The sequence below is a fragment of the Tupaia chinensis genome, unplaced genomic scaffold (genome assembly GCF_000334495.1).
Source record: "Tupaia chinensis unplaced genomic scaffold, TupChi_1.0 Scaffold147003_1, whole genome shotgun sequence".
In the NCBI taxonomy this organism is placed as follows: Eukaryota; Metazoa; Chordata; class Mammalia; order Scandentia; family Tupaiidae; genus Tupaia; species Tupaia belangeri.
In genome coordinates, this window is record NW_006206856.1 from 961474 (window position 1) to 981059 (window position 19586).

General features: G+C 58.0%; 3 protein-coding genes across 3 annotated transcripts in view; 2 read left to right on the forward strand and 1 right to left on the reverse strand.

Moving 5' to 3' along the window:
- MUSTN1 (musculoskeletal, embryonic nuclear protein 1) overlaps positions 1 to 2544 on the forward strand; it is a 4944-nt gene extending 2400 nt beyond the window's left edge. Inside the window, exon 4 of the mRNA XM_006169299.3 lies at positions 17 to 2544. Coding sequence (XP_006169361.1) covers positions 17 to 121 — 105 coding nt within the window. The 3' untranslated portion in view covers positions 122 to 2544. The remainder of the gene's footprint in view (positions 1 to 16) is intronic.
- A 163-nt stretch (positions 2545 to 2707) lies between these two features.
- ITIH4 (inter-alpha-trypsin inhibitor heavy chain 4) overlaps positions 2708 to 19586 on the forward strand; it is a 19351-nt gene continuing 2472 nt past the window's right edge. Inside the window, exons 1-20 of the mRNA XM_006169301.3 lie at positions 2708 to 2833; positions 3958 to 4118; positions 5815 to 5919; positions 6012 to 6174; positions 6316 to 6426; positions 6827 to 6955; positions 8286 to 8402; positions 9496 to 9664; positions 9745 to 9870; positions 10001 to 10182; positions 10265 to 10450; positions 13199 to 13338; positions 13584 to 13738; positions 14258 to 14284; positions 14532 to 14585; positions 14752 to 14901; positions 16437 to 16496; positions 16732 to 16758; positions 16846 to 16962; positions 17855 to 18029. Coding sequence (XP_006169363.1) covers positions 2744 to 2833; positions 3958 to 4118; positions 5815 to 5919; positions 6012 to 6174; positions 6316 to 6426; positions 6827 to 6955; positions 8286 to 8402; positions 9496 to 9664; positions 9745 to 9870; positions 10001 to 10182; positions 10265 to 10450; positions 13199 to 13338; positions 13584 to 13738; positions 14258 to 14284; positions 14532 to 14585; positions 14752 to 14901; positions 16437 to 16496; positions 16732 to 16758; positions 16846 to 16962; positions 17855 to 18029 — 2444 coding nt within the window. The 5' untranslated portion in view covers positions 2708 to 2743. The remainder of the gene's footprint in view (positions 2834 to 3957; positions 4119 to 5814; positions 5920 to 6011; positions 6175 to 6315; positions 6427 to 6826; positions 6956 to 8285; positions 8403 to 9495; positions 9665 to 9744; positions 9871 to 10000; positions 10183 to 10264; positions 10451 to 13198; positions 13339 to 13583; positions 13739 to 14257; positions 14285 to 14531; positions 14586 to 14751; positions 14902 to 16436; positions 16497 to 16731; positions 16759 to 16845; positions 16963 to 17854; positions 18030 to 19586) is intronic.
- Positions 2841 to 5222, reverse strand: LOC114006316 (uncharacterized). The gene is made up of 2 exons (XM_027768608.1): positions 4361 to 5222; positions 2841 to 3171 (listed from the first exon to the last, which is right to left on the reverse strand). The coding sequence occupies exons 1-2, from the start codon at positions 5109 to 5111 to the stop codon at positions 3143 to 3145; spliced, it is 780 nt and encodes a 259-aa protein (XP_027624409.1). The 5' UTR covers positions 5112 to 5222; the 3' UTR covers positions 2841 to 3142.

The following is a 19586-nucleotide window of genomic DNA, read 5'->3' on the forward strand; positions in this document are numbered from 1 at the left end:
CACTTCCCCAAGATAGCACGCCGGCTCGGCCGCCCCATCGGTGTTCAGCCGCGCCCGCACAGGCTCCGAGACCGTCTTTGAGAAGGCCAAAGCCGGACCTGCCAAGAGTGTCTTTGGCTGAGAAGTGGAGGCCGCTCCCCCACCGTCCCCCTCACCACCCTGGACGCCCACACACGGAACCTTTCCCAAGAACCGTTTTTATATGCCGGAACACGCCCACCCCCCTGCTGTCCCCCCCACTGCCCCGGCCCCTCAGCTGAGGACCTCGGCATCAACACCTTGAGAACCCCAATAAAGAGGCAGCCCGAGGGGCCCCCGCATTTGGAGGGTGTTGGTTCGTCACTGGCCACGGCCGCTAACTGCACGGGAGGGGAGAAGAGGACGAGGGGGCATGGGACCGTGTTCTCTGTTTTCTGGGCTTTTGTGCAGGGAGTCCCAGAGGATCATGCCAGTGCTGTTACGGCCTGGACATGCAGGCCTGGTGTGGCCCTCCTGTGACTTCATGCCAGCCCCTCTGGTCTGCTCTTTCTCCTCTGCACCAGGGGAGTTGAGAGCCCTCAGCAGATCAGGCTGCAGCAACGCTCTCGGGTGAAGCCCCTCCCCTGCCTTCTACAGAACTCCCAACGGGCCCAAAGCACTGGAGGAACCAGGGACCCCAGGACCCCAGAGCCGTCCTCCTCCGCCCTGTTCACATGGCCTTGTCAGCCTGTGCCCCATTGGAGACAGCCGGAGCTCCGACCAGTGAACTGCCGTCTCCTCTTTCACACCGCCACACTACGCAGGGAGGGGGGTTCTCGGCCCCTGGGCGATCCTGCCCCTGCAGGTCTAGATCCCATTCTGTGCACGGAATTGCCGGGTTCCAAGGTGTGTGGCAGACCCGTGGACAGGCTGATGGTGGCTCCTCCTGGGCTGTGCTGGCAGGCCCTGGGCTGATGCCTGCTGGGCAGCCCCTCCTGCCCCCCGGGCCTTTCCCACATTCCCAGTGCCTGGCCTCCTAATATAGCCCTGGTTCTAGGCTGGGCCCTGCTCTGCCCCTAGGGAGCAGACCTTGTGTGGGGACAGCCTGGGCCTGCTCACTGGGCCTCTTGGGGAGGCTCATGCCCCAGATACTGAAGGGGCGTGTCCCCCTGTGGAACCCCAGTCACATCCAGAGCTGGAGGATCGAGCAGTGCAGGTGTGCAGGACGTGGGCTCCTCACGTGGGCGTGCCAAAGAAGGGGACCACAGCACTTGAGGGTAGAACCGATGCAAAGTCTCCGTGCCCTTCCCCCGGGCCAGACACTGCGACTCTCAGAGCTGGGGACGATGGAGAAGACCTTTCTCCAGGACCCGTGAAACCCTGCAGAGGACCCCAAGGCAGCCACCCTGGGGCTGCTGTTGCTGAGCCGTCCCTCTTCCCCAGCCTAGGACTTGGCACCCAGCCACGCTTTCATGGCTCGTCTGTACCCATCTGTGTCACAGCCCCCAGAGCTGGCCTGCTCCCCCTGGCCGGGAGCACTTGCCCCAGTGGCTCCCGGAGCATCTGCCATCCCTCCCCTTCGTTGCTGTCCGATATATGTCAGCATTTCCACTTCATTCAAGGCAGACTAAGGTCACTCGGTCCAGGCCACCCCGGCGGCACGTCCTTGTCCCGGACCGCGGCACCATCTCCTTGTTTGCTTGTTCTCAAGTTCAGAGAAGCCTGGAGGCACGGGCCAATATGAGGACCCTGAGCTGCAGTCCACAAGCCCCCTAGGACGCCTGGTCTCCGCACGGCCCCCCAAGTGCACACAGAGCCACGCCCCGTCCCCCCTCGGGAGCCTGGTCCTGCTAGCACTTCCTTCTTTCGGCATTTCCGTCAGTGAGTTCTCAGCGTTGGGATTGGGCCCAGGCTGTGGCATCTTTGTGACTCTCCCTTTGTATTGTCAAATGGTAGGTTTGGTTCTGGGGACCTAGCTGCAGTTGAACCTAGAGCCCTAGCTAGATTTATGGGCCCCAAACAGCAGCCTAGTTCCCCCAGGAGGGAGGGGGCTTCTAGGCCAACCACCTGTCATTGCAGAAATAGGGCACTTTTGACTCTGATAAGGGCCCCTAGGCGCTCTACTGCCCAGTCACATGCGTCTGGCTGCTGAGGCCCCCTCTTCCAGGAAGATGCCTGGACTGGCCCTCTGGTATTCTCGTCCATCCCTCTTCCTCCTCCGGTCTGGACTAATGGAGAACAGATAGTGGCTTCCCTGTGTGTCCCCCCAACCCCCAAAGCCTCTTGCCGGAATAACACGTGAGGGGTTGTGCTGCGTGCTGGCGGGAAGGTTCTGGAGCTTTCGGAAGGGGCACCAATACCCAGCTCCAACCCGAGGTGCCTTTCCTCAGTACGTGTTCCTGCACACAGCCAAGGTCCACAGGATATTTGTCCACCAGCCTGCTTATCTGAACCCACGCGGGCTTTGGCTTATAGATCCCCATTTCTCAGAACCTGCCTCCGCAGGGGCGGAGCCGCGAGCCAGTTACTAATTCATCCCGCTTGCTGTCAAGTTCAGAAGCAGCCTGGCAGGCGCCGGAGCCGACATGAAGGTCCCTGCCTCGGTGCCCGTCGGCGGTGCAGTGCTGGTCCTGCTCTCGCTGCTGCCTGTCCTCCAGGCCTCCAGTGCCCAAAAGGTAGCGGTCACCTACGGGGCCTGTGCGTGGCGTGAGCTGGGGAGTAAGCGCGCACATCTGGGCAGTGGGCTGTCAAGTTCAGAAGCAGCCTGGCAGGCGCCGGAGCCGACATGAAGGTCCCTGCCTCGGTGCCCGTCGGCGGTGCAGTGCTGGTCCTGCTCTCGCTGCTGCCTGTCCTCCAGGCCTCCAGTGCCCAAAAGGTAGCGGTCACCTACGGGGCCTGTGCGTGGCGTGAGCTGGGGAGTAAGCGCGCACATCTGGGCAGTGGGGGAGAGCCTGCAGGTGGGCACGTGTGTAAGTCCGAGTGCTTCCGGGTTTTGGGCAAAGACACTGGCCGTCTCCCAGATGATCCCCAGAGGCCTTACAGTGCTCTTGCACTTACAGAGGGGGCCATCCTGGTATTTCCATTTTGCAGGTAAGATCTGCAACTTAGCAAGTTGCCCAAGACCAGCAGGGAAGCTGGTGGGTCCCCGGGTCTGCCGCTCTCTGGCCGGGTGCTCTTGGGAAGGTTATTCCTGCGAGGTCTCGGTTTGGTCATCTGTAAAGTAGGGCAGTAATATTCAGAGGGTTGTCGTCAAGGTCAGACCCATGTGCCCTACAGAGCTTAGAATAGTGCCCAGCCCAGCAAACGCTTAAGCGTGTAGACAGGCCTTGGAGCACCTCTGGACTGACGTGCAGACAGCAGTGTGCAGCCGTCAGAGTTGGTGCGTACAGGACTGTGGTCCACGTGGGCGGGTCGGAGGTGTGTCGGGCTCTGCATATGTGCACGGGTGCTCAGGGGACTGTGGACCACTGCTTGTGCACAAGAAGTGCCCTGTGGAGGTGGCTGGGGGTGTTGGGAAGCCACTGCAGGGAAAGGAGGACAATTCGCACCTCTTGGAGACTAGACCCCAACCATGTCCAGATTCTCCCAGCACCCAGGGACCCCTGGGAGGAGAATGGAGGGAACTATTTCCCCATTTTCCTGGAGGCCAAAGTCACCATAAGTCAAAGGCCTTGTTCAGTGCCCTTCACTGGGCAGAGCTTAGGCCTGCACACAGCGCTCCGAGTCCACCAGGGGCCTCGCCTCCGCCACAGGCTCAGACTCCATTGCTGTTGCATGCTCAGTGTTCGCTGAGACACCCATGGCCCCAGAGAATGAGTCGGACGCGGCCCCAGCCCCATGGTGCTGTAGGGCGGGGAATGCAGCTGCCTCTCATCGAGGTGAACGTTCTCATGTGAAAGCCTCCTTGGGTTCAGCCTGAGGCCTGGTCGGAGGCTCAGTCAGGGCCAGAGCGGGGGCGATGTTGAAACTGTCTGACCAGCTTCTCTGCCCTCGGCCCAGAATGCCATCGACATCTACAGCCTCACTGTGGACTCCAAGGTCTCGGCGCGATTTGCCCACACGGTCATCACCAGCAGAGTGGTTAACAGAGCCGACACGGTGCAGGAGGCCACCTTCCAGATGGAGCTGCCCAAGAAAGCCTTCATCACCAACTTCTCCATGTGGGTGCCTCCCCTCCTCCCTGTCCCCCCGCCCCGCCAACCCCGCACCCTCTTCTGAAGCAGGCCAGGCCAGGAGGCATGTCTCCAGAAGCGTGTGTCCTGCCCGTAGCCGCGCCGGGAGCTGGGGCTTTACAAGGAACCTGATGCTCTCAGACACGGCCCCGCCCTACCTCCAGATCCCTGGGTGCTGCCCAGGTGACAGGCCACGGACCACAGCATCTTTGCCTTTGAGGGACACAAACCTGGGCATGCTGAGGCCAGACCCAGGCAGGGGTGTCCTCCAAATGCAGGTTCCAGCTCGGAAAGTCCCCCAAGCTCGGGCTGCCCCACAGGGGAGAGCTGCCTTGAGGAGGGGTGGTCCTTGTCCTCTTCCCCCACCATAACGGGGATACTGCAGGGAGTATTTGGGCTCTGAAGGCACCTGGAGTCTCGGTGGACTCTGCCCCAGTGACGATCCTCACTTTGTCCTCTGCTGCCCTCTCTCACCGTTCCTGACTCGGTGTTGCAATGTTTGTTAGATAGGCCAGAACTCCCTTTCTGTCCCTGGTCCCCTAGAGCCTGTGACTGAGGACAGGAGAGAGGCTGCTCCCAGAAGCAGAGGGTGGAGTGGGGCAGGACAGGGGATTGCCTCCCAGGTGGGTCCTCGTGTTCTGAAAAGCTGCAGGGCGCCGGGGTCCCTGTGCTTGGCTCCCCTTTCTCCCCCCACCCCACAGGAGCCCCTCTTTTCCCAAGCCCTGGAGCCCAGGCCTGTGCTGCCCAGTGCAGCGTGAGCCTTACGGGATGTGCCAGCCTCTGACACGGGTGCCCAGGCCAGCGGGGTGCCAGGTCCCGGGCCCATGGCATCTGCTGAGAGCCCAGGACCGGCACCACCCATCTCAGACCCCAGATTTTGTTCTGCATGAGGGTGCCCGACTCCCTGACTTGGCTAGGAGCCCACGTAGGTGCCTGAAGAGGCTGAGAACTGTCCCCCCAAGAGAAGCCCTGCCGCTCCATCCTGGCACAAAGTTAAATTATAACCAGGAGGTGGGAGGAGGGACACGAGGCCCTAATGTCCTAATGTCCTGGCCGCTCACCCCGCACATGCCTACCTCACCTGCCACGCCCAGATCGGGGTGGGGGGGGGTCGGGGGAGTGTTTACCTGACCTGTCCTGACTCACCCGCAGGAGGTTCTAGAGCTGTTGTCCTTCTAGAAAATGACCCGTGCAGTCCTTTCTCAGCCCCGAAGAGAGGGAGTGCCCCTCCAGGAACATGGCGTGTGGCCCGCAGGAGTCCCACGTTCCAGTTGTCTAAAACCTACTTGTGAGATGCAGAGAGCTCGCCTGTGTAGGAGGGACAGAGGCCCGTGGTGGGCCAGGGGCGGAGCCTTCAGCCCTGCCTCAGAGGGAGCCCCACTAGAAGGGCAGAGGGCGGGACTGAGCCCAGCCCTGGTTCCTCCACCACCACTCCTCCCCCTCCTTTAGTAAAAGCACATGTTCCCACGCGTGCCGCAGGCCAGGTGGAGGCCTGGGGGGCTTTGCAGCACCCCTACCGTCACCTGGCACCCTGCACAGGGTCTTGTGCCCTTCAGGTCATAATAAATGACTGGGTCTGGCAAAGACAAGAGGCACACCAAGTCCCAGAGGGCTCCCTGGAGGAGGCAGGAGCAGAGCAGGCTCTTCCCCCCAGGCTCTTGACAACTGTCCCCTCCTGCCCCAGGATCATCGATGGCGTGACCTACCCCGGGAACATCAAGGAGAAGGTTGTGGCCCAGGAGCAGTACAGTGCGGCCGTGGCCAGGGGACAGAGCGCAGGCCTTGTCAAGTGAGCTAGTTGGGGGCTCTGGTGGGGTGGGAGATCATAAACAAGGGCCGTCCCCACCTCGGGCCCTAACCCACCTGGCCATCTTTCCCCAGGGTCACAGGAAGGAAGACAGAGGAGTTCCAGGTGTCGGTCAGCGTGGCTCCCACCACCAAGGTTACCTTCGAGCTGGTGTATGAGGAGCTGCTCCAGCGGCATCTGGGGGTGTATGAGCTACTGTTGAAAGTGCGACCCCAGCAGCTGGTCAAGCACCTGCAGGTACCTGGCGCTGCCTCTTCCAGGGAGACTTCCCAGATATTCCCTGCCTTGCCGAGGGCAGCTCCCCACCAGCTCCCCAGCCTCCTATGAGGTCCAGCCCTGGCTCCCAGCTGACCCATGTGACCCATATCTTGCCTCCAGGTGGACATTCACATCTTCGAGCCGCAGGGGATCAGCTTCCTAGAGACCGAGAGCACCTTCATGACAGACAAACTGGCGGAGGCCCTCACCACCTCTCAGAATAAGACCAAGGTGGGGCCACCCGGACTGCGGGCTTGGCGTCTAGCCCTGTGAGCCTGGATTTCCAGAGAGGGACAGGTGGACAGTCTCAGAGCTGAAGGGGCTTCTGAGAGCTCTGTGTCCACGCTGTCATTTGGCAGACAGGGAGGACGGGGCCTAGAGAATGATGGGGAGGTCCTGGGACCAGGTGAGGGCGAGGAGATGGCTGGATCACGCGTGTCCTGAGCCTGGCTCTGTTGGCGCCACCCCTCTCGTGCCCGCTCCCTGGCGTGGGTAACCTGTCCGTCAGCACCCCAGCCAGTAAGAAAAGTCCCTGCCACAGAGACACAAGGCTGCCCCAGTGCGGGCAGGAGAAGGTGGTGTGGGCATGGCCTCGCTGCCCTCCCAGCTTCAGCCCAGGCTGTTCCTCCAGGCTCACATCCGCTTCAAGCCCACGCTCGCCCAGCAGCAGAAGTCTCCAGAGAAGCAGGACACGGTCCTGGACGGCAGCTTCATCGTCCGCTACGATGTGAACCGGACCGACTCTGGGGGCTCCATTCAGGTGGGTGGACTGCAGGCAAGGGCAGGGCAACCTAGACATTGGAGCGCTCTTAAGCAACTGAGCTCGGGTGTTCTAAAAGAGGAAAATAGCCCCTCCTGCTCAGCCGTGCGCACGGGGGCGGCACGGACGAAATCGGGTAGCGGGTTGTGCTGTACCTGAAACCGGGCCCTGTGAGAGCGGAGATGTGTCTGCAGAAAGCCGCTCTGGGCTTTGCCTCTGTGCCGGGGTTGCTAGCAGGCTCTCAGCTCAGTCTTTTGTTTTATTTTTTCATTTTTAATTTACCATCAGGTGTGTGAGCTTGCCAGTGATAGAGAAAGAAACTAAGAAAGCACCCCCCAGGGGAGATAACCGCACCGCAATCCCTTCTCCTCCCCTCTCCTCTCGGGATTCTGGGCATGCACATACACACACCCAGTGTGCTTTTCTTTCTTTTTTAATTTAATTTAATTATTATTCAACTTGACCAGAGAAAAACAGAGAGAGAATGAGAAAGTAAGCTGCCAGGTCCAGGACTCGAACCACAGTGAGCCGTGTGGGAGTCCAGAGCCTTAACCACCATGCCACCTGCTGCCCTCCCCCCATATTTTTCAAGCCACGGGGTCTGGGATTCACATTTCACAGTTGGTCATGTGGGCTCATCCAGCCTCTCTTAACCACCACACTACCTGGCTGGCCCAGCTGAATTTAGTTTTCAGTTTTTTGTTTTAAAGAGGTTTTTGCCTTAGGGTGCATGGGCGAGAAGAGAGACAGAAACAGTGGAGAAAGAGAGGCAGAAACAGTGAGAGAGAAAGTGAGAAATCACCCCCTTCAGGGGGAACGGCAACACCACAATTCCTTCTTCATTCTCCTCCCAGGATCTTAGGCATGCACGCACACACAACCAGTGTGACTTTTCAAGCCACCAGGTTCGGGACTTGAACTGCAGTTGACCATGTAAGAGGGAGTCCAGTGACGTAACCACTACCCAGCAGGGTTTTTTTTATCCCATTGCAGTAGCTTTTATGCACATTTCTGACTTCCTATGTTTCCTTTAACTCCTTGTCTTTGAAGTCACCCCTCTTTTGAGGGCTGTCAGGTTATGTCTAAACCTTTCAGTATAACCACCTCAAACACTAAAACATATACAATGTGAGGTTGGGGGGGAGAGTTCTGATGGGCCATGCCTAAGCAGGGAGGCTTTGGCGAGGGTTTGGGAAGGTGGGTTAGTTGTGGGGTAGAGTTGGGGGTGTACAAGGAGAGCAGAGGAACCCAAGGATCCAGGGTGAGGAGTCGACAGAGGCAGGGCGGGACTGCAGCTCTGACGCCCCCAGTGGTGTCGCTCCGGCCACAGATCGAGAACGGCTACTTCGTGCACTACTTTGCCCCCGAGGGCCTGCCTGCAATGCCCAAGAATGTGATCTTTGTCATCGACACCAGTGGCTCCATGAGTGGCAGGAAGATTCAGCAGGTAGGTCCTCTGGCCATGGCAGGGCCCTGAACACTCCCAGACCCCTCCCACCATCAGCTCTGGTCCAATGCGCAGACCGCCCGCTGTGGAGAAGCCCATGGGAGATGGTGGGTGTGAGTTGGAGTCTCAACCTCCCGCCTTCTTCCCTTAGGTCTGGGGGGGGCGGGCGGGAGAGGGCTTCCAGGAGTGGAGGTGGGCCAGGGCCCGGACGTGCGCACACTGGGTCCGGGACTCAGATTCCACAGTTGGTCATGTGGGCCCTTCCAGCCGTCTTCATTATCACTTAACCACTCTTTTTTTTTTTTTTTTGAGAGATTTTTTCACTGTAGGACGCGTGTGCTCGCCAGACAGACAGAGAGAGACATAGAGACAGAAAGCGAGAAATCACCTCCCGGGGGGATGGTCATGCCGCAATCCCTTCTCCTCCATTCTCCTCTTGGGATCTTGGGCACGCACACACACGCGCCCGGCGTGAGTTTTAAGCCACTGGGTCCGGGACATGAACCGCGGTCGACTACGTGGGAGTCCAGCGACATAGCCATTACGCTAACTGCTGGTTCCCTCACTTAATCACTCTTAACCATCACACTGCCTGGCCGACCCAGCGATGTTTTTGTTTTTGTTTTATTGAGAGGTTTTTGCTATAGGGCACATGTGCGCACCAGAAATACAGAGACAGACAGAAAGTGAGAAATCACCGCCCAGGGGGGATGGCCAGGCTGTAATCCCTTCTCCATTCTCTTCTTGGGATCTTGGGCACGCATACACACATGCCCGGAGTGAGTTTAAGCCACCGGGTCTGGGACTCGAACCGTGGTCGACTATGTGGGAGTCCAGCGACATAGCCACTACGCTAACTGCTGGTCCCTGTTTTTTTTTTTTTTAAGGAGGTTTTTGTCTTAAGGCTCGTGTGCTTACCACCAAGGAGAAAGAGAGAGATCACCCCCCAGGGTGGAGATGGCCACACCGCAATCCCTTCTCCATTCCCCATGTCCCCACCCCAGACACAAGCCCAGGGATGCCAATGTGGGAATACATGAGTCCCCAGAGAGCCCTCCAAGCCTCCCACTCTGTCCCTTCTCACTCTGGTCAGACTCGGGAAGCCCTAATCAAGATCCTGGATGACCTCAAACCCAAAGACCAGTTCAACCTCATCACCTTCAGCCGGGAAGTCACCCAGTGGGAGCCACTGCTGGTGCCAGCCTCAGCCCAGAACGTGGAGAAGGCCAAGAGCTACGCAAAAGACATCAGGGCCATCGGAGGTGAGCACCTCTGCAGCCCTGAAGGGCAGGGGCTTCTGGGCACGCCGCCGGGAACTGCTGTGACACCGTGTGCCCTTCAGGGACCAATATCAACGACGCAGTGCTGGCCGCCGTGGACCTGCTGAAGAGCAGCAACCAGAAAGAGCTGCTGCCCAGGGGAAGCGTCTCTCTCATCATCTTGCTCACCGACGGCGAGCCCACAGAAGGTGCAGCTCCGGGGCACGCCGCAGGGGGAGCCCTGGGACCTGTGGGGGGCAGTGAGGCCCCTCTGGCTCTGAGGATGCACTGAGCAGGTCACTGCCATTGGCTCACCCTCTTTTCAATCCCTGGGCCCAGGGGAGACCAACCCCGTGAAGATCCAGAAGAATGTACGGGAAGCCATAGGCGACCAGTTCAACCTCTTCTGCCTGGGCTTCGGCTTCGACGTCATCTACCCCTTCCTGGAGAAGCTGGCGCTGGACAACGGCGGCCTGGCACGGCGCATCTACGAGGACTCGGACTCCGCCCTGCAGCTTCAGGTGCCAGTATGCCCCGGGTGGGGCTGCACAGAGACAGGCAGACCCCGCTCCGCTGGCCTTGGTGAAACCTCCCACCCTACAGGACTTCTACCAGGAGGTGGCCAACCCCCTGATGACGGCTGTGGTCTTCGAGTATCCTAGCAACGTCGTGGAGGCTGTCACGCAAGACAACTTCCGGCTGCTCTTCAAGGGCTCGGAGATAGTGGTGGCCGGGAAGCTCCAGGAGCAGAACCCTGATGTGCTGTCAGCCAAAGTCAACGGGCAGCTGGTGAGTGCGGTCCAGCCATCCCTTTGCAGACCAAGGGGCGAGTTCAAATCTCAGCCCTGCCGATTCTAGCTGATCAACCTTGAGAAGTCTCAAAGTGCCCCGAACCTCACATTTCCCCCCTGCTGCCTGTGGAGGACACTGGTCCCACCAGGCGGGTCCTGTAGAGATGCGAGGGAACAAGGCAGGGCTGTCACCAGAGCACCTGTGCTGTACCCAGCACACGGGCATTCCTCAGTCGGCTGCTGCTGGTCCTGTGAGCACAGACGACACCAGGATTCCTTCCAGGGAGCTGTCCTCCCGCCTGCCTTCGTTCCGGCCCTCTGAGGTTGCAGCTGGGCAGAGAGGGCTGCTCCCATTTCACAGATGAGCAGACTGAGCTCTGGACAGGGCAGGCAACTGCCCTAGGTTGAGGGCCCAGCTCACCCTGTGGCACCTGGTCCTTGCCCAGCCTTCTCTGCCTCTGTGCCAGGCCCTTCTCTAAGCCCAGGGCCATGGCAGTGCATGTGGACAACCCTTCCCTTATAGGAGAGATATCATTACAGAGTCAAAGATGGGATGACCCTGACAGGTCAAACCAAAGACTCAGGACAGCAGCACCAGAGGCCCAGCCTGGCCTGCAACCAGAGAGGGCTTGCTGGAGGAGGCTCAGAATGAGGGGCTGAGGATGAGGTGGGCAGACCCCGATGGTCGAGTGACAGAAGACTGTTCCAGGCTGGTGTGGCAGGAGTGCAGCTCATAGGGGGAGAATGGCAGTGAGCACGGGGCGGCCCAATGCCGAGTAAAACGTGTGGGTCTATTTAAAATTCCTTTAAGGAAAAACTGCAATCAAACAGCTGTTCATGTGGTGAGGGCAAAATTCATGCAAGTTAGGGCGGGTCCTGTGTCCTAGTGGTTAAGGGAGCTGAGTCCCACATGGCTGACCATGCAGTTCAAGTCCCAGCCTCAGCCGCTTTGAAAACATGCTGTGCGCATGTGTGTGCACACCCTAAATCCCAGCAGGATGGAGAAGCGGAGAAGGGATAACAGAGTGACCATGCCTTGTGGAGGGGACTTTCTCCTCTCCCTCTCTCTGTCTCTGGCAAGTGCACCTGTCCTCTGGCAAAAATAAAATAAAAATTCCAGGGCCATCAGGTGGTGTAGTGGTTAAGGCACTGGACTCCCATGTGGCCGACTGTGGTTTGAGTCCTGGACCTGGCGGCTTGAAACTCACACCAGGCATGTGTGCATGTATGCCTAAAATCCTGAGAGGAGAACGGAGAAGAGGGATTGGGGCATGGTCATTCTCCCTCTGGGGATGTGATTTCTTGCTTTCTCTCTCTCTGTCTCTCCGGCAAGCACACACATCCCACAGCAAAAATCTCTAAAAAACACAAAAATTCCTGCAGGCAGCCTGCGAGTGCCAATGCTTTGGGAAGCCAGGCCCTTGAAGGAAAGAGAGGAGGCCGGTCCCTGCAGGGGCGGGATCTGATTCACATTGCAAAAGCGTCTCTTGGTCACTGTGGAAGCTCTGGGGAGAGAAGCCCAGAAGCTCTTCTGCCCTGAGACCTATTTCCCAAGCTGGGATGTGTGTCAGCATGAAACCATGCCCCTCCGGCTAGGGAAGGAAGTGACCAGGCCACATATGCTTCCCTGTCATTGTCCCATGTTTGGCAGCCCCAGCAGAGGGGCCAGCTTGGGCCGGTGACAGTTTCTTAGACCCCAGACCTGGAGCTATGAAGCCACAGTTCTGCTCTCAGACCGCTGGCACAGGCCCTTCCTCTCTGACCCTGCTCCCGTCTATGGAGCACCGGTGTGCTATGTCGGGGAGCCCTGCACAGTGCTCACTGCTGCTCCCATCTTTAGAGCCCTGGTGTGCTATGTCGGGGAGCCCTGCACAGTGCTCACTGCTGCTCCCATCTTTAGAGCCCTGGTGTGCTATGTCGGGGAGCCCTGCACAGTGCTCACTGCTGCTCCCATCTTTAGAGCCCTGGTGTGCTATGTCGGGGAGCCCTGCACAGTGCTCACTGCTGCTCCCATCTTTAGAGCCCTGGTGTGCTATGTCGGGGAGCCCTGCACAGTGCTCACTGCTGCTCCCATCTTTAGAGCCCTGGTGTGCTATGTCGGGGAGCCCTGCACAGTGCTCACTGCTGCTCCCATCTTTAGAGCCCTGGTGTGCTATGTCGGGGAGCCCTGCACAGTGCTCACTGCTGCTCCCATCTTTAGAGCCCTGGTGTGCTATGTCGGGGAGCCCTGCACAGTGCTCACTGCTGCTCCCATCTTTAGAGCCCTGGTGTGCTATGTCGGGGAGCCCTGCACAGTGCTCACTGCTGCTCCCATCTTTAGAGCCCTGGTGTGCTATGGCGGGGAGCCCTGCACAGTGCTCGCTGCTGCTCCCATCTATGGAGCACTGGTGTGCTATGTCAGGGAGCCCTGCACAGTGCTCGCGGCTGCTTCTCTAGGTGTGGGGCTCAGATCCCGGCCTCCTTTCCCTTTCTCCCAAAGGGCCAGCCATCCCGACTCCTGGCTATGCCCCTGCCTTGTACCCGAGTACCTCGCTACTCCTGATGTCTAGGTCCTCATCCTTGGAGGCTTTGTGGCCCAGTCCCTTGCACCCCTAAACTCCTTCCCTGGCCCGCACTCTACTCAGAGGAAATGCGCCCTCACAGCACAGCTCTGATCCGGTTTCTCACGGAGGAGCTCGGACGAGCCAGGCCGGGTGTGGATGCCTGGCCCTCACTGCTCCTGCCCTGGCTGGGCTCCTCTCTCCAGCATCTGCAGAACATCACCTTCCAGGCAGAGGCCAGCGTGGCGGAACAGGAGGAGGCGTTCCAGGGCCCCAAGTACATCTTCCACAACTTCATGGAGAGGCTCTGGGCGTACCTGACCATCCAGCAGCAGCTAGAGCGGCTGTGAGCAGCTTCGACTCTCGTGGGCCACGAGGGGGAGGGTGGACACGGCAGCACCTCCCAGGCCTCGCTGGCGGAGCAGGCCACGCCGGCTTGGGCCGTTCCCTACGCGTGGATGGGGGAGGATCTCGGTATCATGTCTGAGTGCCAGACCCTCCCAGGGGGCCCTTGCAGAAAAGGCTCATCGAGAAGGAGAATCTTTCCAGGCGTCTAGGGACCCCCTGATCCTCAATATCCTCAACCTACAGGATTTTAGCATCAGATGCTGAGCGGAAGGCACTCGAGACCCAAGCTCTGAACATGTCACTCAAATATAGCTTTGTCACGCCCCTCACATCTATGGTGGTCACCAAACCCGAAGGCCAAGATCAGTCTCAAGTTCTGGAGAAGCCTGTGGAAGATGGTGAGTGTGAGCTGGAGGAGGTCCACCCCATATTCACCCTGCCCTTCCCCTGCATCCTGACCAAGACCCCGATCCTGCCATCCACAGACTCTGAGAAAACTCACCCTTTTTTTTCAAAAAGAGAGATTTTTTGCTATAGGGCACATGCGCTTACCAGAGAGACAGAAAGAGAGAAATCGCACCTCCCACCATGGGGGATGGCCATGCTACAATCCCTTCTCCATTCTCCTCTTGGGATTTTGGGCACACATGCACCCAGCGTGGGTTTTAAGTCTCTGGGGGTCCAGGACTCGAACTGTGGTTGACTACGTGGGAGCCCAGCGACATAACCATTATGCTGTCTGTTGGTTCCAACTCATCCCATTTTAAAGATGAGGAAACTGAGGTCAGGTCGCCTGACTTCCCAGATTCTCTGTCCCTATGTAGTTCTCGGATTGGGTTCTAAGATTTCATGTCAGCACTTCAAATTGGTCAAAACCACCCTGACAGTCTCCCTCACTCTCTCTCTCTCTTATCTAGAAAGCAAACACAGGCCTTCGCACCCAGGTAAGGGCCTAACAGCCTCAGAGCTGGCTGGGGTTGTGATCCACTGACCCACAGGTCTCTATAAGGCCCCTGTGTCCCGAGGCCGCCCCCGCCCAGCCCTGACCAAGTGCATGGCTGTGTGTTGTCGCCTGTTCATTCAGGTAGCGGCTGCCCCTCAGGCCTTACCCAGGCTCTGGAGACATTCCCCATGCAGTTTGGCCCCAGAAAGGTAGTCCGAGAGGCAAACCCAGGTCTCACCAATTTCCAGGTCGCACTGTCTTCAGATCTAGCAGCCGAAGGAAACAACAGTCTGGAATACAAGGTGGCCAAGAGGGACACCGTTAGGGAAGGCCTGGCGTCCCCGGGGGTGTGTCCCAGAGTGTCCAGAAGTGTGGGGAAGCCACCTGCCCCTCTACGTCCTCCCACACCTGGGCGGGTCCCCGAGCCGTGGCTGTGTGCGAGAGCAGTCTGTGTCCACTTTCCCAAAGCTGGACTCTTCAGGACCCCTGCACGTTTCGGACCCAGCGGTGGCCATGGTACAAGATTCAGAGGCCTCCACCTTGATAAGTTTTATTCTCCCAGCCGTATCCTTCAGCCCCAGACAGAGCTGTGGAGGAAGCTCCCAGAAACGTCCTTCGGTAAGCGCCTTCCCGACCTCCAAGGCTGCCGGCCTCCATTTCTTCGTGATGGTCTCGCACTTACCCCATGGTGTCGGGGCAGATGAAGCGCCAGGTTTGGGGCCAGCATGGGGAGCAGTGCTGTGGGCTTGGTGCTCAGGAGCTGTGGGTCCAGGGGCACGGCCCACAGGAGGGCTGAGTAAGGGGGGCGGGGACATAGCCCTTCCTGGGGGCTGCCCTCTCCTTCCCAGCTCTCAGCCAGACTTCCCTCGGCCTTGTCCTCAGTATTCTGTCTCTCGGCTCCCTCAGCTGCCCCTAGGGACTTGCCCACAAGCCTCTCCCATGCTCCTGTTCAGAGGGGACCCTGGGCCCCAAGAGCATCAGGGGAAGGTCATGAGTGTCCACCCTGATATGCTCTGGACCCCTCACTGCCAGTTGCTTTTCTAAGGCACCTCTCCCCACCTGCTTATGGCTACAGCCATTCCCTCTCTGGAGAAGGGCTTAGTGCCTGCCTGCCTGCTTGCTTGCTTGCTTGCTTTTTTCTTTCTTTCTTTTCTTTCTTTTCTTTTCTTTCTTTTCTTTCTTTTCTTTTCTTTCTTTTCTTTCTTTTCTTTTCTTTCTTTTCTTTCTTTTCTTTTCTTTCTTTTCTTTCTTTTCTTTTCTTTCTTTTCTTTCTTTTCTTTTCTTTCTTTTCTTTTCTTTTCTTTTCTTTTCTTTTCTTTTCTTTTCTTTTCCTTCCTTTCTTTCTTTCTTTCTTTCTTTTTCTTTCTTCTTTCTTTCTTTCTTTTTGAATTACTTTATCTTTATTTATTTTAATTTGAGCAGAGAGGGACAAAGTAAGAGATAGAGATTGAGAGAGAGAGAGAACGTGAGAAAGCAAGCCGCCAGGCCCAGGACTGGAACTGCGGTCAGTCATGTGGGAGTCAAGTGCCCTTAACCACCATGCCACCTGCTGGCCTCTGTATTTTCTTAACTTACTTTTCTTTCTTTTTGAAATTTTGCTAGTGGGTGTGTGTACTTCCAGGGGTGGGAGGCATGAGAAAGCATCCTCCCACCATCACCACCAGGAGAAATGGCCACACTACAATCCTCTCTTCATTCTCTTCTTGGGATTTTACGTGTACACACATGTACGCACACATGTCTGGCATGTTTCTCAAGCTGCTAGGTCCAGGACTCAAACCACTTAGTCAGTCATGTGAGATCCAGCTGCTCGACCACCACACCATCTGCTGGCCCGCCTCCTTTATTTTCACTGTATACAATTTGCTGTTCTCTGGAGGCCAACTCGGAATGAAACCTTCTAAAAAAGAAGGGTTCCTCCATTCGCAAAGCCAGCCGTGGGCCATTGAGCTCCTTCTGGGCCTGCTGGCCCCTCCTCTGCACTGCCTCCCCTAAGAGCTGCTTCCTGTTGGAGAACCTCCCTGCAAAGGCTCTTCTGGGTTGTGAGGTGGGGGGAGAGGGTTGGACTCTGGGAGTGGCAGGTGGCATTGGGGGCTGGAAGGTGGGTCTGCTGTCCATGCTGAACCTGACAGCCCGTCCCTGTCTGTTTCTAGCTATGCTCGCACCAGTGCCCACTCTGTCGGCGCCAAAAGTGCTCACAGTGCCCAATCCAGGTGAGTCCCCTGCCTAGAGCCCAGATCCAAAGGTGCCCCCAGAGTCCCTGCAGCAGCTTCTTGTCCTGACGGGGAAGCTCTGGGATGGGAGAGCCCTGGGTCTCTGTGAACCTGTCCCATGGGCTTCTTGGCATTGAAGTGGAAACTGCACCCCAGCCGCAGTACCCCACTGCTCTATCCCTCAACACCCCTGCCCGCTCAGGAAGGTTGCCTAAATCCAGACTTCTCCTTTTAGAAACAACTACAGCGCCCTCACCCCCAGGTAAGTTGCCAGCGTCCCCAGCACCCCTCCCCAGCCTTGCTCCCAGGCGGTTCCTCTGGTCCAAGAACTGAGACCCGGCCCTCCCAGCCCCCATCCAGGCTCACCTCTTCATCCTGCCACTGCCTGGGCAGACCGTGGACCGGCTCTGTGTGGACATCAAGCAGACTCAGGAGCCTGTGAACCTGATCTCGGACCCTGACCAAGGTGAGCCTACTGCACCCAGGTCGTCTTCCTAGAGAGACCGAGACACCACTTACCCCCTGACCACAGGGACACACAGCAGGCATGGACCTGGCCATGGCAGGGTCACGCCCCTGAGCCTGACATCGACATGCACTCACATGGCCACTCTGTGGACCTTTAGTCCCCGTGTGCAGGTCCCAGAGAAGCCAGAGCCCTCAGCAGTAGGAGGTGAGCGCTGATCTGCCTCAGGCCAGGGGAGCTGCGGAGGGCCACGCAGCAGGGGCTGGGCCTTGGCAGGCACGCTGCGGGCCTCCTGATGCTGTTCCACGCAGAGGAATTGTGCCCCCAGAGCACAGGGCCTTAAAAGAAGGGACCCTGGAGGGGGTGAGGATAGAACTGGTGGGCAGAGGTAGGTGTGCTGCTGCAGCCTGCCCTTCAACCCTGGAGGGCCTCCAGTGAGCTGAGGTGGCAAGTGGGTGTGGGACAGAACGACTCGGAGCCCAGGGACAGCCCTGCTCTCCCACTCTCCCAGCTCTACACCCTGTCCCCTCTTTGCTCAGGCCCGAGGTCTGTCTGCTCCTGATTTGCCATCTTGTCCTTGGCCGTGGTGTCAAGCGTAGGGCCAGGCACACCACAGGGGCTCCAGGAAGGCGCATGGGCTCCAGACAAGACCTCCCAGCTCCATGGTCTCATCTGAGGGCGGCCATGGCCAAGGAATTGGACCCCTCCACAGCCATATGAAACCAGGGGGTGTGGGGAGAGATCGCGGGAACCAGGCCCCCAGTGTAGAGGATGCTGGGAAACTGGTGAAGGGCGGTTCTCAGGGGCTGTAATCAGCGCGGGCTCCCCGTGCAGGCGGTGCCCTCCCCTGGCTGCGGCCACAGCCTTGACCTCTCTGATCCTGCCCTCTCAGGGATTGAGGTGACTGGCCAGTATGACGCGGAGAAGGCTGAGCTCTCGTGGATTCAGGTGACCTTCAAGAGCCCCCAGCTGCAGGTTCACGCATCCCCTGAGCACGTGGTAGTGACTCGGAACCAAAAGAACTCTGAGTACAAGTGGAAGGAGACCCTGTTCTCTGTGATGCCCAGGTGAGCCCAGGCTGGGGCCCGGCGGTGACCTCTCGAGCCACACCGGAGGATGATGAGGCCTGAGATGGCCTGAGGCCATGGACCTAGGGATGGAGTGGCGGGGTATGGGCTGCGCACACCGCAGGGGCTGAGATGCGGAGATGTGCCCTTCCAGCTCTGGAGTGCGCTGAGTTGTCCTGAGGGCCTGGTCCCCATCTCCCCCAGTCCAGGTCACTGTCCCGTATAGCAGATAGTGGTTTGGAGCCAGCTGTGTGACCCTGGGCAGTCCTCTTAGCCCCGCTGAGCCTCAGTTTTCTCATGAATAACTTGGGGGTAATTACTGCAGCTGAGTCAGAGGGCCGAGGGAGGACCAGGTGGGAGAGGCAGCCGGGAATGCTTTGCCATCACGCTGTGTCGAGTCCACTGGGCAGACAGAGGTGACACCCTCCACGTCATGGAGTGAGGGTGACAATGAGGAGCCGTGAGCACTGTCCTCCAGGGAGGTCATGAATGTTATCTTTGGCATCCGCTGGAAGCTCCAAAGGAGACAAGTCCAGCTGGCATCAATTCTGGGCCTCTGGGTGGGGGTGGGGTAACAGATGCAGAGGCGCCCTCTGCTGGTGGTGTGGGGTATGGCCGCTCCCAGGACAGGCTTTCCAGGAGCGGTGCTCCAGCTCTGGAGGTCACCAGGGGCCTTGGAGAGGGCTGAGGACACTGTCCTGTGAGGGTAGAGCCCCTCATGCCCTCAGCCTGCGCAATGCGTCTCTCTCACTCGAGATCTTTGTCCGCCACTAACACTTGACAAATGCGTGCCCACCCAGCAAATCCAAGGGGCTTGTCTGAAAACCTTCCCAGCTTCCAGAGAGATCTGAAGCCTCTTATTATCTGATGGACTTACAAAGGTCGAGAGCATTTCTAAGCTTTGGACATACACACTGCAAAATGTAATTCAGGGCCAGCTGTTGGCTTGGTGGTTAAGGCATCCGGATCCCACATGGCCGACTGCGTGGTTCGAGTCCTGGAACTGGCAGCTTGAAAAACACACCAGGCGCTCATTTGCGTGTGCCCACAATCCCCAAAGGAGGGAGAGATGGAGGAGAAGGGATGGGGGTGTAACCACCCCCATGGTTGGAGGTGCTGTCTCACTTTCTCTAGCCCTCCCTCTCTCCCTCCCCCTCCCTCTCTCTCCCCCTCCCCTTCCGCTCTCCCTCTTCCTCTCTCTCTCTCTCTCTCCAGCAAGTGCACATACTCTCTAGCAAATTAGAAAAAAAAAGAATGAAATTAAAAATTCCTATGAATTTTATCCTATGAATTAATGATTTAAAAAATCCAAATACATTCGTGAGTTAAAGAAGATATGCATAGAGAAAAATACGCCATGTTTTTGCGGTTAAATCGAATCAGGACAGTATAAAGTAAGGGTATTTCCCTTTAAAGTAACCTCAGAGTAACAGCAGGGTCTCATTCAGCACGCTAAGACCCTAACATTCATCAGGAAACTGAACCGACTTCAAAAAGGTAACAGTTTCAAAAATGATTTTAAATTACAAAGAAGACCATCCTTTGAGAGGAGACTTA

Coding starts and splice junctions, on each gene's coding strand:
- LOC114006316 (XM_027768608.1), bottom strand. CDS start 5,111: ATGGAGCGGCAGGGCTTCTCTTGGGGGGACAGTTCTCAGCCTCTTCAG. Junction 3,172..4,360: donor TCTGGCCTCAGCATGCCCAG/GTTTGTGTCCCT, acceptor CCTACTTTACAG/ATGACCAAACCGAGACCTCG.